Raw genomic sequence first — 20865 nt, forward strand, 5'->3', positions numbered from 1 at the left:
TTAACTTTTCGGTCTAGGAGTAGAAGCGGAGGTCCCTAGGACCATCAAGTGAGAAGAGCAGAGAGTGGGACCCTACCCAGAGACACAGTGATGCCTGAAATGGAGCCAGAGATGATGACGTGGAGCGATGGAGCAGCTGGAGACTTTAGATCCATAGTGGGAAAGCAACTGTGTGCTGAAGACCTGGGGGGTATGGGGGGAAGGATTGCATGGAGGGGATTGTAACCATGGCAAATGAGAGATGATATAAGATAGAATGAATGTAAAACTAATGTTCTCCCATGTAAACTATCACATAATTCACAATAAACCATTAAAAAAACAAAAAAAGAAAACAACCCTGGTGTGGCACTGTAGGATAAGCATTCAAATTCCAACGTTGTTTTGAACAGCAAGGTTGGCAGTTTAAACTCACCAGGTGCTCCTCGGAAACAGGGTTACTATGGGTTGGAACAGACTAGATGATACTTAACAACAACAACAATAGCTAATGATCATGAATATTTATATTGATGTTTGTTTGCCACTTAAAAGTCTTCTTTGGTGAAGTGCCTGTCCATGTGCTCTGCTCATTTTTTAACTGGGTTTTCTTTTTCTTGTAGAGGTGTTTTGGTTTTCTATCAATTTTAGAAATTAGTCCCTTGTCTGATAGATATTTTTCCCCATCTGTGTGATCTCTTTTTACACAGCCCCTAAGTGTCTAATTTTTAGGAAATCCAAGTTATCTGTTTTGTCTTCTGCTGTTTGTAGGGTTTTAGTAATGTTTGGTAATGCATTTATGCTATATATCAGAGCCCTAAGTTTGTTCCTAATTTTTTATTGATGACTCTTTATAGGTTCAGGTTTTAAATTCAGGTCTTTAATTCACATGAACTTTGTTTTTGTATGTGATGTAACATATAGGTTTTATTTCAGTTTTTTTAAAAAATAAATTTCCAGTTTTGCCAGCACCATTTGTTGAAGACACTATCTTTTCCCCATTTAAGGCATTTGGTCCTTTGTCAAAGATCAACTGACTATATGTGAATGAATTTACTTCTGCCACTGATTTATGTATCTATTGTGGCACCAGTATCAGGCTGTTTTGACCACGTGGCTATGTACAGATTTTGAGATCAGGAAGTGACAGAACTCCAACTTTGTTCTTCTTAAGCAATGCTTCAATTATCCAAGGTCTCCTTTTTCATATACAGTTGCTGTTAGGTGCTGTCCATATAAAGTTAGTGATCTGTTTCACCATCTCTTTATAGAATGATGTTGGAAGCTGTATTGGGATTGCATTATATCTATACATTGCCTTGGGTAGTGTTGACATTTTTACAGTGTTATGTCTTTCTATCTGTAAACATGGTATATTATTCCATTTTTGTAAATATTTTGTTTTCTTGTAGTAGTGTTGTATCATTTTCTTTTGTTTCTGTGATTAGATTTATATCTAAGTATTTTATTTTAGGGGTGACTACTGCAGATGGTACTGCTTTCCTGATTTCTTTTTCAGAGCTGCTTTTATTAGTATAAAGGAATCTGAGTGCATATTTTATGTTGGTCTCGTACTCTGCCAGTTTGCTGAACCTTTCAATGAGTTCCAATAATCTTCTTGCTCAGTCTTTGGGATTTTCTACACATTGTTGTTGTTAAGTGCCGTCGAGTCGATTCTGACCCATAGCCACCCTGTATAGGGTTTGTAAGGAGCAACTGGTGAGCTTGAACCACCGACCTTGCAGTTTAAATGATTTTGCAGTCTGACACATTAGCTAGCCCGCAGCACCACACCAGGCACACGGAATGAGTTTTACTTTTTCTTTGCCAATTTGCACACCTTTAATTTCTCGGTCTTGACTGGTCAATTGTTAAACAAGTAGTTAACCAGGACCCTCTTGTAGTTTTTCTGTTAAGTGCCACTGAGTTAGTTCCAACCCACAGCAAGCCTGTATACGGTTTCCAAGGGGTGACTGGTGAGCTTGATTGCCAACCTTGTGCTTCAAACCAACTCTGCAGTACAGCGCATTAACTCACAGTGCCATACCATGACTCTAGCTCCTTCTTAAGAAGTTTTAATCTAGAAACACTGCTGAAACCTGTCCACTATTGATGACCCTAATGGTATTTACAGTATCAGTGGCATAACTACTAGCATCACAGCAACATGCACGCCACCACAGTTAAACAAACTGACAGACAAGTGGCAGAACATATCTATAGATATTACCTAAAGTTCAAATGCAACTGTTAAAAAGCTTCATGTTAAGTCATAGCATGTAAATATACACACTATAACTTATAAACAGAAAATTAAAATGGTGTCGGCTAGTATCAGGAGCCCTAGTATGGCACTGTAGGATAAGCACTGGACTACTAAGTGCAAGGTGGGCAGTTGAAGCCCACAAGATGCTCTCAGAAACCCCATGCAGGCTTTCTATGAGTCAGAATTTACTTGACAGCTCACAATAACAACAGGAAGTAATTTCAAAAGTAAATAAAAAAGGCGATATCACAGAAGATGGTAGAAGTAGTCATTTTAGTGAAGTATTTTCAAGCATTTCATATTTCTGCATGCATTTCAAAATAATGTATATCTCTTGGTTATCTTCCCTACATTTCTAGGAAACAAGAAAAGCAAACATTTATCATCTAATGGGTACCCTTAAATAAATATATGTAATACTTTAATCAGTAATATTGCCTATTGCTAATTATCATTAATTTGGTTTTATAAAATAACATTTTCTACATAAATTATTTTTTCACTAAATCAATAGTATCTCTATTTTCAACAAACTAAGCAATGTTGCTTCTTTTTGCTTTTGTTTACTTTGACCCAAGCCAAACTATCAGGATAAAACGTTTAAGACTATTCCAATACTCCCAATACATGGTAATTTTAACAGCTAACAGGTGGAGTTGAGATTTCCAACAGCACCTAACAAGGAAAAAGTACCTGCATTTGAAAGCTGTTTCCCTGGAAATTCCAGAAATAAGAAAAAGCACCACACCATGTAAAAATATTACACAAATGTTAATCTTAAGAGTACTGAGCACTGGTCTATATGAGATGTGATCAAATTCATGTTTATCAAAATACAGACATGGGCTAAAAATTTTTTAAACTTATTTTTGCAGTTCAAATCCAGCTATGCTTAACCTATATCCATCACTTTAAGAAAACAAAGGCACAATTATTTATATTTTTATTCGTAATTACTGCTTTCAGATCCTAACACTTCTTAAGTTCGGAAACCCTGATGCACCTGGCTATCTAACTGCAAGAATACCGGGAATAAGAATTTTTAAACTTAGTTTTATTTTGTTTTGCTCAATTTATCATAAAAGATTTATAAGCTACATTTACTTCATGGTCTTGCTCCAAAACAGTTTCCCTCTAAGGAATTCCAGATACAGGTAATTAAATCTGATGCAATACAATCATTCTCTGAGTTACTAAGAAAGTACAAACCAAACATCATATTCTCCTATACTAATGTGAGAGTTTATCATTCTTTAAAGCAAAAAAATTAATAAGCCTTACTTTTATAATAACATGGTGGTGGCTGTGTCCTATGGAATCAGTTCCAACATATAGCGACCCCGTTTACAGCTTCCGATGCTGTAAATCTTTAGGGGATCAGAAAACCTCATGTTTCTCCTGTGGAGTGGCTGATAGATTCTAACTGCTGACCTTGTGGTTAGCAGCCCAGCTCATAATCCACTATGCTACCAGAGATTCTCCATGATTTAACTCATGTACTTGTGGTATTTTAAACAGACTAATTCTTTCATAAAAACTCAGGAAGATCCTAAGTAATAGGACCTTCCTGCTCAGTATGGAAAGACTGACAGCTTCACTGCAGGTACAAATACGTGATTAAAGGACCTGAAGAAAGCACATATAAATTTTCTTCATTTCCAAGCAAAAGAAAAATTAAGTAAAGATTAAATAAACTTCCAAAATTTTAAAGTGGGGTGAGTTAAGGACAAAATATTAGAATCCATGGCCCTCCTAACAGTTGCTTTCCTGAACAGTACGTTTAAGGCTCAGAGTAACCTGTACAAGCAAGCTCTAGGGTGGGGGAACCATGATGGCCAATGCTTACATCACAAAATAATGATTAGCCACAGTTATGAAATCATCTATACTTACCATTTTGAATCATATAATGCAAAATCTGTTCAATTAATGATACCACATAGCTGGCATCTTGTAAAACAGTCAAATAAGTTTTCTCAGATGAAAACGTCTCAAGCATTCTCATTGGAAGTGCAACATTCAAACTGTCATCATTACACTTTTGGAGTAATCTGTGAAAATAAAAAAGTATCAATCACATATTTACTGAATGATAAATGTCACCAGAAGTTGTCTCAAAGAATTCTCATTCACGATGGCAAACATCTGAGCCCTCAGTTCTAATACTAGATAGCTCTAAAAATAGTGTGACTCAATGATGGGGAAAAGTGTGCAATATATCCTTCAAGGGTGTTGTCTAGACTTCTCATGGCTGCAATGTCCTGTAAGTACAAAGTCATTTATGCTTCTGCCAGACGGTCCATGGGAGAAAGATGAGGCTTTCTGCCCCTGTAAAATTTTACAGCCTCAGAAACCCTATGCAGGGTTGTTAGCAATCCTAATTCACTCCATGCCACACCACCAACAACAACAACCATTCTAATGGGTGTGTAGTTATATCTCATTGTGAGTTTAATTGGTATTTCCTAGAATATTAATGATGTTGAGTATCATTTCAAGTGTTTGTCATTCCTATGTCTTCTTTTCTAAAATACTTGCTCAAATCTTTTACCCAAATTTTAAATTGGTTTGTCTGTCTCTTAACAATATAGATAAACTGCTCTTCCCCTAAACAAGCACACACCCCAAAATCCTTTGTAAAAGAGAAACTGAAAGGAGATTTGGGAGTCTTCTTATCTGCAATTATTTATATATCAGCAAGCACGCTACCACTTTTCCCCACTATGCTTCCAATTACTATCCCATGTCTCTGCTCTCCTTAGCAGCAGCTCTTCAGAAGAATAATTTCTTGAACTTGACCTACACCTATGGATGCAGTAGCTCAAAAGAGGTAACAAACCTTTACAGCGAGAATCATTTCTACCCCCGCCATACACAGGGTAGACAGTGATGGGCAACTTGGACATTGGCTACCCAAAATTGGGGGATACAAAGGCTTACAAGCTTTCAAGAGGGAGCCTAGATCCAGAGGGCACGGAGGAAGGCAGAATCTCCACTGAGTAGTATCTAATCTGTCTGGGCGTGGACGGGGCTGATGAAAGGAGATGGGGATAGTATTCATGTGGCACAATAATGAATAATTGCTATCTAGACTGACTGTAAGGGTTGGAAATGTAAAGGTGGATGTTTTGTAGCAAAAGGAGGGGAGTGGTTGACTGCATTCCAGGAGCGGAGGTCCCTGGGACCATCAAGGGAGAATAGCGGAGCACAGGACCCCACCCAGAGAAACAGTGACTCCACAGATGGAGACAGAGATGATGACGTGGAGAGACAGAGTGGCTGAAGACTCTGGACCTAGAGAAGGAGAGGGGCTATGCGCTGACAACCAGGGGGCAGGCTTGCAGGGTGTACCCTTTGGTTGGATGATGATGCATGGAAGGGATTGTAACCATGGCATTGAAACAATAAACAACAGGATGTACGTAAAGCTAATATTCTCCCATGTAAACTATCATATAATTCACAATAAAACATGTTTTAAAAAAAGAAGAACTTCTACTCATTATTTATAATTCCTCTCCTCACATTCTCTTATACCCAATCCAGTCAGACATTTCTCCCCACCACTACTCTCAAGGTCACCCATGACATGGCTATTTAAAAAAAAAAAAAAAAGTGAAAAACACTGAAAAAGCAAGCACCATGCTCCCATTCCCCTCCAAAAAGATTAGTAGATTACTGGGTGTCTTACCTAGCTCACCAATGGGCTATCTCCATCTTTATCTCTGATTAGGTTACTTTACAATTCTGTACAGACAGCAGCTGATTTATATAAAACCAACAGCAGTATCAATGTATCCTATCTAAACTTGGCAAATTATTACAGTTTCTGGCAATACAAAAGCCTTGTTAGACATGGGTCAACTCAATCAAATAGCACCACAAAGTTCATATTCTGCGTCCGAGTGAGGTGAGTACCATCTGGGGTCTTAAAGGCTTGATACAACTATTGATCTCTACTTGTTAGGAACAAAAGAGAAAGAAGGAAACCAAAGTCTCAAAGAAGAAACTAGACTACAGGGTTAATGGCCTGCCTGAGCCATTGCCTCATCTACCCTAAGACCAGAAGAACTAGATGGTGCCCAGCCACCACTATCAATCATTCTTGTCACTACCACAATACATGGGCCTTGACAGAACTGGAGAAGAACATGTAACAGAACTCAAATTCTTAAAAAGTTTAGACTTACTGACCAGTCAAAATCTGTAATCACTTCAACATTGTTGTTGTTGTTAAGTGACATCAAGTAGGTTCTAACTCTTAGTGACCCTGACTGAATAGAGTTTCTGAGACTGCAAATCTTTATGGGAGCAGAAAGTCTCATCTTTCTCCCAAGGAACAGCTGGTGGGCTCAAACTGCTGAAATTGTGGTTTGCAGTTCAGTGCTTATCCTACAATGCCACTAGCCATAAATTGGAGACTTTGAGGAGGAAGGGGTTGTTCAAGATGAAAACATTTATGAGATATCAAAGGTAATCTATCTTCAATTAGACCTTTTTTTGTTTGGCTTAGATAATTCTGATTTAGTTTATTTTGTTTGGCTCTATAGGAACTAATAACTATAAAGTTTTAATTAGCTTTTTTTGCTGTTTTTCAAAGTAGCTATAAAATGCATTATGGAGACTACTGGGAAAATTGGAAAACAAATTTGAAATTTAGACAGTGACTACTCTGAAGCAAACCAAGATGGCTAGTAATTCTCAAAATAGTTAATACTACTCTTAATTATTTTTTGTTGAGGTATTAAGGCTATTTCCCCACTCATCTGTCATTTTGTCAAATGGTAGTGGCTTTCATGTGGGTGTGATGACAGAAGCTATGCCATAGGTACTTCAAATACTATCATGGCCACCTGTGGGGGCCAGGTTTCTGCTAGAGTTCCCACGCTGAGTCAGACGAGAAAGAAGGACCTGGCAATCTACTTCTTAACACACTGGCTAGTGAAAATCTTAGGAAGAGCAGTAGACCATTATCTGATACAGTTCCAGAAAATGGGCTCCTAAGGTTGGAAGGCACATAAAACACCACTGGGGAAGAGCTGTTTCTTTGAGAAAAATGTGGATCAAAACTGGCAATCATTAAGTGACCAGGCTGACTAGTCAGGCAGAGACTGCTGGAACACCCCAGAGTATGGCTCTTAGTTACTCTTCAAACCTCAGAATGAATTCACACCTATGTCTTAGCTTTCTGTCAGAAAACAGATGGGTCTGCTAGGTCAACAATAACACCAGGGAGGTACACACTCCTCAAAGCACTCAATCATTCAAGACCAAAAAATCGTAGCATTTCCCCAGAGTCTAAGTTCAGAAAGTGGAAAGGCATAGGAAAGGAGGAGGAATGGAAGGGGGAAACCCAGGGAGGGATGGAGATGGACGGTGTTACATTGTGAGGATTACAATCAATAAGTGTGAAATAAAATATTTTAGATTCTTGAATATTGTTGAATGGAAAACTGATTTTCTCTATGAAATTTTACCAAGATTACAATAAAATTTAAAAAACCACCTCCTCAAAAATAGACTCAATCTTAACAACATGGGAAGAGTAAAGCTTTCAGGATCACATTCACCTGCTGATTAAACATGACTTAAAATGGCAAGAAACAGCTGCAAACATTCTTTAATAACCGAATCGTGGAACATGTAAAATATGAATCTAGGGGAAAAGGAAGTTGTCAAAAATGAAATGTAATGAACCAAGATAGGTATCTTTGGCATTAGTGAGTTGAAATGTTATAGTGTTGGCCATTTTGAATTAGACAATCATGTGGTTGACTATGCCAGGAATAACAAACTAAAGATGAAGAAAATTCAAACATGTCCATGAGGGCCTCGAGACCCTCAATATACTCCACCTGAATTTTGAGATCACTTCAATAGTACATTAAACAAACTGAGCACTAATGACCAAAGACCATAAAAGTTGTGGGATAACATCAAGGGCAGCAAACAATCATTAAAAACAAAAGAAAGAAAATACCTTGAAACTGACTCTTGGACACAGAGTAGCTAAAGGAAGTTAGAAGAAATGAAATAATAAGAGCTGAACAGAATGTTTCAAATGGTGGCTCGATAAAACAAAGAAAAGAACTATAATAAAATGTGCAAAGACCTGGAGTTAGAAAACCAAAAGGGAAAAACATGCTGAACATTTCTTAAGCTAAAGTAACTGAACAAATAATTCAAGCCTTGACTTGAAATACTAAAGGATTTTTCAAGCAAAAAAATACTGATTGATGCAGGAAGCATCAAAAGAAGACTGAAGGAGCACAGACTCACTGCACCAGAAAACACTGGTCAATGTTCAACCAGTTAAAGAGGCAACTATGATTTAAAAAAAAACAAAACAAAACAAAACAAAAACCCCAGCAGAACTGAAGGAAGAATTAGAAGCTGCATTGAAGGTAGTGGTGAAAAGTAAGGCTCTTGGAACTGATGGAAAACCAAAGGAAATTTTCAACAAATGCACACAATGCAGGAAACACTCACTTACCTATACCAAGAAATTGAGAAGTTAGTTGCCTGGGCACAGGACAAGAGATCCATATTTGTGTCCATTCCAAAGAAAGGTAATCCAACGGGATTTGGAGATTACCAAATAATATCATTAACATCACACATAAATAAAATTTTGCTGAAGAAAAATAGTTGCACCAGTTCATCAATAGGGAGCTGCCAAAAATTCAAGTTGGATTCAAAAGATAATGTGGAACTACGGAAAAATCATTGTTGATCCATCTGATGATGGACCTTCGCTGAAAGTGAATACCAGAAAGATGTTTACCTGTGTTTTATTGACTATGCAAAGACATTTGTCTTTGTGGTTCATAACAAATTATGGATAGCACAGCGATGTAACTTGTGCATAGACCATGAGGCAACTGTACAGAACACAGAGATACTGTATGTTTTGAAATCGGTAAAGTTATGCGTCAGAGTTGTATCTTTTCATCATACTATTCAATCTGTATGCTAAACAATTAATATGAAAAGCTGGATTATATGAAGACTGTGTCAACAGCACTAGAGGAAGATTCAACAATCTATAATACTCAGATGACATAATCCTGCTTTCTGGAAGTAAAGAGGATTTGAAGATGCATTGATAAAAGGCAAAGAACATAACCTTCAGTATGGCTTCCACCTCAACAGGAAAAAAAAAATTCATCACTACTAGAATAACCAAATCATAATAAACAGAAAAGGTTGTCAAGAATTTCATTTTATTTGAATTTGCAATCCTACATCCATGGAAGTAGGAGTCAGGGAACCAAATGATGTCTTACACTGGGCAAATCTGCTGCAAAAGATCTTTAAAGTGTTAAAAAGCAAAGACGTCAATTAGAGAACTAAGGTGTGCCTGATTCAAGACACTGTATTTTCAATCACTTCATGCAGGTGAAAGTTGGGCAATGAATAACAAAGATCTTGGGAAGAACACCGAATATTATCATGACCTATCAGAAGAAAGAGCAAATCTGTTTTGAAAGAAGTACAGGCAAAATGTTCTTTAGAAGGGAGGATGGTGAGATGTACTTTAGTCATGTTATCAGGAAGCACCAGTTCCTGAAGAAGGACATCATGCTTGGTAAAGGATAAAGTCAGCTTGAAAGAACAAGATCCTCAACAAGACAGACTGACACAGTGGCTGCATAATGTTTGCATATCAATGATCGTGAAGATGGCATAGCACAGGGTAGTGTTTCATTTTGTTGTTCATGACTGAATGACACAAAACAACAATATTAACAGTATTATGGTTTTATACAAGAGGATTGCAAAGAGTGTGTGAAAAAATGGAATTAAAAGCTAATGGACCAAGAACAGAAGATACTTTGTGAAAGAAAAACCAGCAGGAAAAATCCATAACAATAATGGCAGTCTGATTGATTACTACAAGAACAAGTAAGCTGTTTACCTGGAAGCCATCAAGGAAAGTCGGGACCCCTCAGAGCAAACCCCCTTTCAAGACTGAGACTCAAGGGGAAAAAATAAGCAGGCATGCAGTCTGGCTGGTGACCACGTTGGTCACCGATAAGGGAGGAGAGGTAATAAACAGTAATGAAGTGGTGAGCTAAGCCTGAACACATTCAATAGATGCCAGTGAACCCGGGTAGAGACCTGGATGGCCAACAGTACGGCAAGACCTGGGGACTCCTGGGCCCAGAGACAGTGACATGCCACAGAGGACTAGAGTGGAGAATGAAGTGTCCAGCTGATATGAAGTGAGGGGAGATGCACAAGAACACCCATACTTGCAGACAGTACCCACCTGACCTGGCTTCAATGGCTGGATGATCAGAACTCGACTAAAAGAAAAAGGGCGCGGGGGTGGGGAGGGTGGGGGGAGGAACCTGATACAATTTGATGAACTCTACCTATACTTATGAATGTAGTAGCTCAAAAAAGGGAACAAATCTTTACAGCAAGGATCACTCCCACCCTCTCGGTACACAGGGTTGACAGGGATGGGCAACACAGACTTTGGCTACCCAAAATGGAGGGCCTATAAGGCAAGAAGTGACTGGCTTACAAGCTTTCAAGAGGAAGCTTAGTTCCAGATGGGGCAGGGGAAGGTAGAATCACCACTGAATGATTTCCAATCCGATGGGACCAGGCTGGCAGAAGGAAATGGGGATAAGACTCTTGTGGTACAATAGTGAATCACTGCCATCAGGACTGACTGTGAGGGAAGGAAATATAGAGGTAGATGTTTTTTGACAAAAGGAGAAGAGTGATTGATTTTGTAGCCCAGGAGCGGAGGTCCCTGGGACCATCAAGTGACAAGAACGGAGAGCGTGACCCTTCCCAGAGAGGCAGTGATGCCAGGGATGGAGACAGAGACGATGATGTGGACAGATGGAGTGGCTGAGGACACTGGACTCAGGGAGGAAGAGGGCCTGTGTGGTATACCCTTTGGGGTTATTTGATGATGCATCGAATGAATTGTAATCATTTCAATGAAATGAAATATGATAGGATGAGTGTAAACCTGATGTTCTTCCATGTAAACCTCACAATAAAAACTTTTTTTTAAAAAGCTAATGGACCAGCCCCATCTGTAAAATATAAAAGAAAATTTAAAAAGCTCATGGAATTTTTCATGAATTATTTAATGGCCCCTCGCAGAAGAATGCTTTCTGAAAGGTGCATGTTCAAGTATCTAGGGAGCAGAGTACCAGAACAGTTGTTTAAACAATTGAAAAAACTTGATGACTTTAGATGGTAGGCATATGAGTATTTATTGTACCATTCTTTATATTTCTTGTACACTTTTTTATCTTGAAAATTTTCACCTAATAACAACTTAAAAAGGCATAGAGGGGGAAATTTTCAGATCATGCATCTCTTGTTTAAAACTCTCCCTCGGTATCTTTGCACTCTAAGTTTACAGACAAAGTCCATATGTCAGCGGGTCCATCAGACATATAACTGGTGTCATCATGTAACACCAAATGATCACCCCACAGATTTCTGCCAATTACAAAGGAGAAAATGTAACTTCACAATACAAAGGTTAATAAGTAAGCAGTTGATCAAACGTCTCCTGATGTGATGCAATATGGCTTTCATATTACCTCCTATGACCAAACAAAATCACCAAATTGAATCAAATAAAAACACTGGATCACAGGTTCTCAACCAGTGTAATTCTGTTCCTTCTGGCAACATTTGACATAGATATAGTTTGGTTATTACAGCTTGGGGGAAGGGTGCTACTGGTATCTGGTGGTGGTGGTGTGCCACAGAGCCGCTTCCAACTCACAGGGACCCTGTATAGGGTTTCCGATGCTATACATCTACACAGGAACAGAAAGCTTCATCTTTCTCCCACAGAGCAGCTGGTGAATTCAAACTGTTGACCATGCAGTTGGTAACCCATCATACGATCACTACATTACCAGGGTTCCTTTCTAGTGGCCAAAAATAAAGATAATGCTAAAAACCCTATGATGCAAAGGAAAGCTCCCTAGAACCAAACATTGTTGGTGCTGTTATTTTTAAGTGCCTTCAAGTAGGTTCTGACCCACAATGACCCTGTACAGGGTTTCCGAGGAGTGGCTGGTGAGCTTGAACTGCCGACCTTGTGGTTCAAATGGCCTTTGCAGTCCAACACATTAACCCACAACACCACACCAGAACCAAAAATTATGTGGCCCAAAATGCTGTAGCACCAAAGTTGAGAAACCCTGCCCCTAGACCTAACTTCCAGTGTATAAGAAATACAAGAGATAAAAAAGTAAGCAAAACAAATGAAAACAAAGTTAACAAAACAAATATACAACATACGTTTAAGACAACTGCGGCTATCTGAATGTGGTACATATTAGATAATATTGTTGCTGTGGTTAAGTGCTGTGGAGACTGTTAATAGCCTCATGGTTCAGTAGGAGAATGGCTTATTCCCAGAATATACATGGTGAAATATTTAGGAATGAAAGTTATGATGCCTACAATTTACTTTCAAATGCTTAGAAAACCATACACACACACAGAAAGAGAGAGAGAGCGCACAAGTGTGTTCATGTACAGAAATGTTACCATCTTTGAATCTAGGTGTGGGACATAAAGCTGTTTTTTTTAACTTCTGATGTTTGAGATTAAAAGAAATTTTTTAAATGTAACACCATATATTTTGAAATACTGTATGTTAAAATTAGCTGCTAAATGACTGTCTTCAAAAATTACAATAGGCATCCATATACGTAACTGAAAACCAAAAAAGAACCAAGCCCACTGCCCTTAAGTTAATTCTGACTCACAGGCAAGTCTACAGAAGAGAGCAGAACTGTCCTAGGGTTTCCGAGACTGTGAATCTTTACTGTAAAGCTTAATGGGAGCAGAGAGCCTCATCTTTCTGGCAGGAAATCAACACATTGACTATTTTTTTTCAAGATTCTTAGTGAAGAGTTTTTACATTTTAAAAGGAACTAATGAATGAATAAGTAAGAGCACTACAGAAAGACAGCTGTTCTGAACCCAAGCAGTAGATATGCCTTTATTATGTAAAACCTTCAGACAGCATAGAGAATGTGTGCAGATGAGTAGGGGGCTACAGACACCCAGCCCATAAGCTCATCTCAGAAGGAGCACCCATCCCCACTGCCTTCCATCCTAACTCAAAGCAACCCAACAGGACAGAGTATAACTGCTCATAGGGTTTCCAGGAGCAGGCAGCCTCATCTGTCTTTCAGAGCCACTGGGGGATTCAAACTATTGACCTTGGGGTTAGCAGTCCATTGCTTAACCCACTACCCCATCAAGGCATTTTTCAGAAAGAGAGGGGGGCAAAATCCAATCATGCATATTCAATGAGTCTGAATATGCAGTGCCCAATCACAACTATGCAATAAAGAAATCCAAAGAAAGAAACCAAGCAATAGCTGGTGCTTCCTGAACTGGCGAGCACATCCATGTACAGAAGCGGGTTGTGCAAAGCCTGGGGAAATGAAAGCCTGTGTCAGGAGGCCTCCCAGACCTCATTCAATATGTCTCTTTGTTTTATAACTTTCTGGTTACAATAAATGGGTAACTATAGATATAAATACTTCCATGAATTCTGAAAATGAATGAACCCACAGGGGCAGTGAGAACCATCAAGGAATGGCCTCTGCCTATCTGGCAGTGTGAAGGACAGAGTCCTCGTAACCCGTGTGTTTTGACTTAGGTTGAGGTGGCTAGATCACAGAAGGCCCCTGTAGGTTGTCTATCTGAAGGACAGAGTCCTAATTCACGTGTCTAAACTGAACAGCTGCACCTAGATCAGAGAATGGAGCATAAGGGATTGGGGGGAAGGGAAGGGAGACAATCATTAAGGCAGAGTCCTTCTAACTTTCAATCCAGCTCTGGGTGGCTGGAGGTGAAAGAGAAAAGAAGCTGTTTGGGCAGGTGATGACAAAGAAATTCGAGATGCGGGAAGGTGAGGGCTAGATCTATTTCCAGGTGGGAATTCATGCTCATCCTTACAATGCAGTAAGCACTACAGATGTAGTTTGCACACTCTGCCCCTGGCTTATTAGTGCAGTTAGTGCAGAGACCAATTATGAGCTATAAACCAAGGAACTCTGGTAGCATAGTGGTTACAAATCAGGTTGCGAACCGCAAAATCAACAGTTCGAAACTACCAGCTGTTCCGCGGGAGAAAGATGAGGCTTTCTGCTCCTGTAAAGATTTACAGCCTCGGAAACCCTGTACAGGGTCGCTATGAGTCGGAACCGACTCCACGGCACTTAACAACAACAACATTCACTATGTAACCATTTACAGAACATATGTGCTGACTCCTGCTTTAGACAATATTTTAAAGTACAAGATTTCCAAGGAATAATTGTTAAGTACTGTTGAGTCAGTTCTGACTCACAGCAACTGTGTATATGGTTTCCAAGAAGTAACTGGCAGGTTTGAACCACCAATCTTGCAGTTAGTAGTCCAGTGCTTATCCTACAGTGCTACACCAGGACTATGGATTAAGAATATAAATCTTTGGATTCCATGATCCCCCTGGTTCTCTCTCTTCTCTCAGGTTCTGCTTTTATCTTTAGTTCAGCAAAGTATTTTGGAAAGGTCAGTTAATAACAACAACAAAAATGAGCGGGTTATTTTTAGCATATCATCTGATGGGTATTTCTGATAGCGATCCTAAATATACTTTATTACATATGTGGCCTCTGAAAAATTAATAGAAAGTATAATGAAGGCTCAGAATCATCTGAAAATGCACCACAGGTACAGATATAAGCAATTAAAAAAACCTATATAAATAAAATATATATATAGATATAGATCTTAAGGATATCATCTTAGTTTCTCTTGTAGATAATTGACTAAATCACAAAGCCATGAATATGATAAATTTTTAAACTTATGCATAAATAAAGAGCATAACAAAAGGCATATTCTAAAGAGGTAATTTTCAAATTGTTATTTTAGAAGAAATCCTTAGAGAATAGAATCATTTTCAACTCAGAACTCCAATCAGTTGGCCAATCTGCTTATTAAATAACCAGGATGTCTAGCATTTCACAAAATAATTCCAGGGCATCACTGAAAGAAAATATCATCTGAAGATATTTATAGCTGCATCTCAGCTTCTATGTCACAAAGGTCAGAATCAACCAGCAGAGAAAACTGTACTATACAGAATACTCCAGTCCAGAGTAAAAATGTAGAAAAACCACTGTCTCAGAAAATGAAAATAAAAAGAATTTTCTCTATACATTCAAAGCAATCATCATGTTACATACAGTTCTCAACAAAGTTGGAAATTACCTGCAACATAGGCTCATCAACCTCTTTATTTGAAATAAGCATGTAAGTCTCTCAGACCCATCCAACTGCTTGACAAACAGAGAACTGTATTTAATTAAGTTCTGGTACATCCATATCTGAAACAGCAAAACATACAATTTAGAACCTTCGATATATGAAACTATAAGTCTACTAATTTATATAATATTTCAATCTTCTTTAAGGAATAAATACCTACTTTTATAAAATCTGATAGTAAGTAAGCCTTCTAACTAAAGGCAACACAGTTAAATATTGTTATACACACAATCCTGCAATGATGATGATCTCCCAGTAGACGAATGAATAAATAAGTAGACTGAGAGGGAATAGGGAGAGTGAAAGTGTATCAGTAGATACAGGTATGACATAGGATATTTGTATGTGGTTATTTATATTTGTGGCAAATATCCAGGAATGGGGTAGATCATACACAGGGAAAAGTTATGAAAACTTCTTAGACATAATCAAATACCCTGAGGGAATGAGTTGCCGGGCCTGAGCATTCAGGACCATAGTGCTGGGGAAAAACAAAGTCAATTGGCATAACATAACCTATAAGTAGAATGTTCTACATCTATACAGAAATACTTGCCTGTGGACACAGCTGAGGAAAGGCCATCCTGACTAAAACAACTGTGCCTCGAATGTTTTAACTTCACCAATAAACTCCGTAACAATATTGCCTCTGAGTTCTGTGTGGCCAATGCAATGAATTATCTAACCCAGCTGTAAGAAGGATTCTTGGGGCCATTTTTTGCAGGGACAATGACACTAGGGAGGTGTGCACACCTTAGAATAATCAACCATCTGAGATCAATTAGGTAGTATTTACCCAAGGACAAAGTTCCAAAGGGTTATGAAAGAAGGAAGAATAGAAACAGGAAACATCCTAAGGAAGTGGAATAAGTGGTGTTACACTGAGGATACTGCAATCAATGAGATGAAACAAAATATGTGTTTTGCTAAATGGAAAATTATGATCTGCTCTGTAAACCTTCAACCAATTCACAAACACAAAATTTAAAAATAAAAACAGAAAGTCTTCTAAGTACATGTATAATATTTAGATTTCTTGTCTTAAATAATACAAGGATAACTCAGACTGTATTTCTGTTGCTTGGAGTCTGCGGCAAGATGGCAGACAAATCAGACACACTGAGCCGATCCTGTGCAACAAAGCTGAGGGACAGAGTGAAACAGATGAAGATGTGACCCTGGAGCCCTGAACATCAGATGTTAAGAGGTGAACTGAGTGCCAGCGGGAAAAGAAGAAGAACAGCAACGGTAAGAGAGAAGAAAAATGGGCATACTGTGGGCTGGCATGGCAGCATTGATGGACTCAAGCGTGGCAACATTAGTGAGACTGGCCCAGGATTGGGCAGTGTTTCGTTCTGCTGTGCATAAAGTCACTATGATTTGGTACCAACTCGATGGCACCTAACAACAACAACAAGGAGTGGCTGGTGAATTTGAATCACCGAACTTTTGGTTCAAACCAACCTTGAGGTCCAATGCTTACATTATGATGCCATAAAAGGACTCTGTCCATTTAACATGATGGGAAAATCGGGTCATTTTCAGACAAACACAAAAGATTCTGTAAAAGCCAGACCAGCCTTAAAAAAAACACTAACGGAGGTTCTTTGGACCGAGAACCAACTACAGCAGACAACAATCTGAGACTAACATACATGACAATATCACCTAGATTCAAACCCAGATATGTAAGTATGCAACATAAAACAGACTGAAAATAAGAAACAGAGATAGATCAACAAAAACAAAAAGAAAAAAACTTTAAAAAGGGAATAATGTAGTTACAGAACTATCAAATGAAGAGAAAATCAAATAAATTTCAAGAAAAAATGATTAAAGTATCGGGAGACACAGGGAGGAATGCAAAAAGAGTTAAAGTGAATAGAGGTAAATACTGCTAACTGATGATACATGGAGAGGATTACAATTGTTGTAATCAAGCAAAGTATATGATTTGTGAAACATAAAACTGATGATCTGCTCTGTAAATCTGTACTCAATTCACAATAAAGTTTTATTTGTTTTTAAATAAAAAATAAACCAAATCGCAACCCTAAAATTCACACCAAGCCTTACTCCGAGCACTAGGGTAACTCATACCGTTAACACTAACCATTGTTGTCATCATCAAGTGCCTTGAGTTGGTTCTGACTCATAGCAACACTGTATAGGGTTTCCGAGGTGTGGCTGATGAGCTTGAAGCACCGACCATGCAGCTCAAATCGACCTTGAAGTCCAGAGCATTAACCCACAGTGCTACACCAGGAGTCCAACACTAACCATAGCCCTAACAATAAACAAAACGCTAGCCCTGGCCTTCATCTAGCCATTGTCCCATCCCTAATCTTCACTCCTACCCGTGGGCCCCAAAAAAGTATTCCTACTAGGGGAGTCTGGTGGCTCTGTACATAGGCACTGGACTGAGAAACACAAGGGTGCTGGTTCAAGACTACCAGCAGAATCGTGGGGGAAAGATGCTGCTTGTAGAAAGATTTACAGTTTCAGAAACCCTATACAGGATTACTATGAATTGGAACCAACTTGAGGGCACTTTGACACCACCACCATCACCACCATCACCACCAGCTTCAGTTCATGCATGCACAGGCTTATTCAAAACAAAATGCGTTTAAATATACCTATACAATCAGTGAATGACTGTAGACACGTTTTCTTACTAACAAGCTTGTTTTAGTCTCGTTGTTAAGTGCCATCGAGTCAGTTCCAACATGTAACAACCCTGTATAGGGTTTCCTAAGAGTGGCTGGTAGGTTTGAACCGCCAACTTTGTGGTTCAAAATGACCTTGCAGTCCAGCACATTACAGCGTCTTTTTTAAAGGAAAAAGCTTCTTTTTTGTGCCATGGCAAGAAAAAAATAATTTTGAGTTCAGGGCTAATTATCAAACCTGTAACAAAATTCAAATGGAAGTCTTCCCAAATCAACAAGTTAACTGTAAAACTGCCACACATAAAACAATTTAACAACAAGTTGTCTTAATGGTAGGAAAGACTTCAAGGCTGCCCTCAGAGATGGAAGTTTGTCAACCTCAACAAATGAATAAACTATGGCTGAATTTCAGAAACTTGTGGAAGAAGACCATAGTTACATTGATGTGATAGCTACTTAAGTTAGAATCTCACATACTCCAGAGTTTTCCATTTTAAGCACATATCTTGGCCTCAGCAAGCTTTTGGTTCAATGGGTGCCAAAGTGTCATGCTAAGTCACTTAGCTCAATGAGTTGATCTTTCCATTAGACTTTTAAGTAAGATCTAAGTTAATGAAGATGATTTTATGGGATGAATCGTAACTAGGATTGAAGTTTAGATACCAGTATGATCCAGAAAGGAAGATTTAATCATAACAGTAGTGTCTGAAGTGTTTTGTTGGGCTTAGAGATCAACTCAGGAAGTTGGGATTCCAGAGATAATCTTTTTTTATTTCCTTCGCAATTTGTTTTATTCTTTATATTTAGTTTTCTATTTTGAAATAATTACAGATTCATAGAAAGTTGCAAAAATATTTGTACAGAGGAGTTTCATGTAACTGTCACTCAATTTATCATGGCTGTATTTGCATTTCCAAACATTTCTGTTACTTTTATAATTAATGATTAGGAACAAATGTCCTTTTGTTTGTTTCTTTAACGCTGCCCTAAATGGAGTGTATGGGACTCTCCTACACTACTGGTGGGACAGTAAAATGGTACACCAGCTGTGGACAATTATGGCACTCTCAGAAGGTTGGAAACAGAAATACCATATAAGCCAGCTAGCTCTCTACTTGGTATAGATCCTCAAGAAATAAAAGCCATGTCATGAATAGATTTATGCACACCTGTGTTCAATGCCACTTTATTCAAAATAGCCAAAAGATGAAGACAGCCTAGATGCCCATCAGCAGAGGAATGCCTGAACAAACTTTGGTACATACACACAATGGAATACTTTGCAACCCTGAAGAATGATGATGAACCTGCAAAACACCGCATATAACATGGAGGAACCTGGAGGACACTACGTTGAGTGAAATTAGTCAGTCACAATGGGATATATATTACATGAGACCACTATAGTAAAAAGTCAAGAAAAGGTTTTCATTCTTCAATAAACAGTCTACGATTGTTACCGGGGTGGGAGGGAAGAGAGAAAGAGAGAATTCACTGGGTTGAATGTAGACATGTGCTAAGATAGTGGAAAAAAATGAAACTATTTTCTTGAGTTTTTTTTTTGCAAATACTGGAAGAGAAAAAATATACAATTATTTTCTCTTTAGGACACATCATTGTGTCCCAACAATATTGTTGGGAAATAACTTTCCCAACAATAAAATAAGGGGCAATGAAGAAGAGAGAAAAACAGGTTTGGAAACGGATCGTGTTGGCTATCCAACATGGGGAATGTAGTTGGATTGTATATGTAAAATGGTTGAAATGGCAAATGTTTTGCTGTTCAGAGAGATAAATAATCTTGGTTGATGGTCTCAAAGGACACTTATTACAAAGAAGTTTTAAGAAAATTGAAAACTGCATTGGTGAGCAAAAGACCAGGAAATTTACTCCAAGAACTGTTTTCGATCATAACATGCACCTGCTCATTCTTGGAGGAAAGTAAGGGCTGGGCTGTCCTAGGGGAATTTCATTGGAAAGCCTTTCCCCATCCACCCTCTACCAGCTCTGATCTTGCCTCTCTAGGCCTCTTTTTGTTCCTAAAACACAAAGAACATTTCAAAGGCATGCAATTTGACTCCTTTGAAGATATAAAAATGGCCGTTTTGATGAAGGATGGCAGAGGCCATGTGGAGGACCCTAAACATGAAGGGTTCATTGTTAAGTAGGGCCACAACGGGTCCCCTCTTTGTAACACAAGGCCCCAGGAGGGATCTCATGTGGGGACTCTGCTGTCTCTGTCTTTTTGTTTTAATCAGCTTATTTTTAATATTTTTATTTTATAATAAAAGTTTTCAGTAGAATCTTAGTAAGAACTATATTAGAGATTTGAAACTTGCACATTCACACCATATTCAATCACGCGTAGTCCTAAAGAATGCTTCTCACACTAATAATAAGTTTCACCACTAGGAAAAACCAGCTGAAGTTTGTGCCAGTTCAAGTTTAAGATTACATTCAACATTCTGTGTAGTTTCGGTCAGGGGCATTAAGACCTTTAGAAAATTAGCAAAAATGCAATTGAGGGCTAAAGGAATAGTATTAGATCATAAGCAGAAATTTAACTAGATGTTTTGTATAGAGAAGTTTTTGGTATAAGGAAGTTGTTCTGTTTCTTCTTGGCTA

At 38.4% G+C, this 20865-nt stretch overlaps 1 protein-coding gene across 1 annotated transcript in view; it reads right to left on the reverse strand.

Moving 5' to 3' along the window:
* The window catches only part of UBE3C (ubiquitin protein ligase E3C), a 222417-nt gene that overhangs the window by 132764 nt on the left and 68788 nt on the right, over positions 1-20865 (reverse strand). Inside the window, exons 5-6 of the mRNA XM_006871289.1 lie at positions 15515-15630; positions 4139-4296 (exon numbers count right to left, since the gene is read on the reverse strand). Of these exons, the coding sequence (XP_006871351.1) occupies positions 4139-4296; positions 15515-15630 (274 nt within the window). The remainder of the gene's footprint in view (positions 1-4138; positions 4297-15514; positions 15631-20865) is intronic.

This window comes from Chrysochloris asiatica, unplaced genomic scaffold (assembly GCF_000296735.1).
Source record: "Chrysochloris asiatica unplaced genomic scaffold, ChrAsi1.0 scaffold00166, whole genome shotgun sequence".
Taxonomy (NCBI): domain Eukaryota; kingdom Metazoa; phylum Chordata; class Mammalia; order Afrosoricida; family Chrysochloridae; genus Chrysochloris; species Chrysochloris asiatica.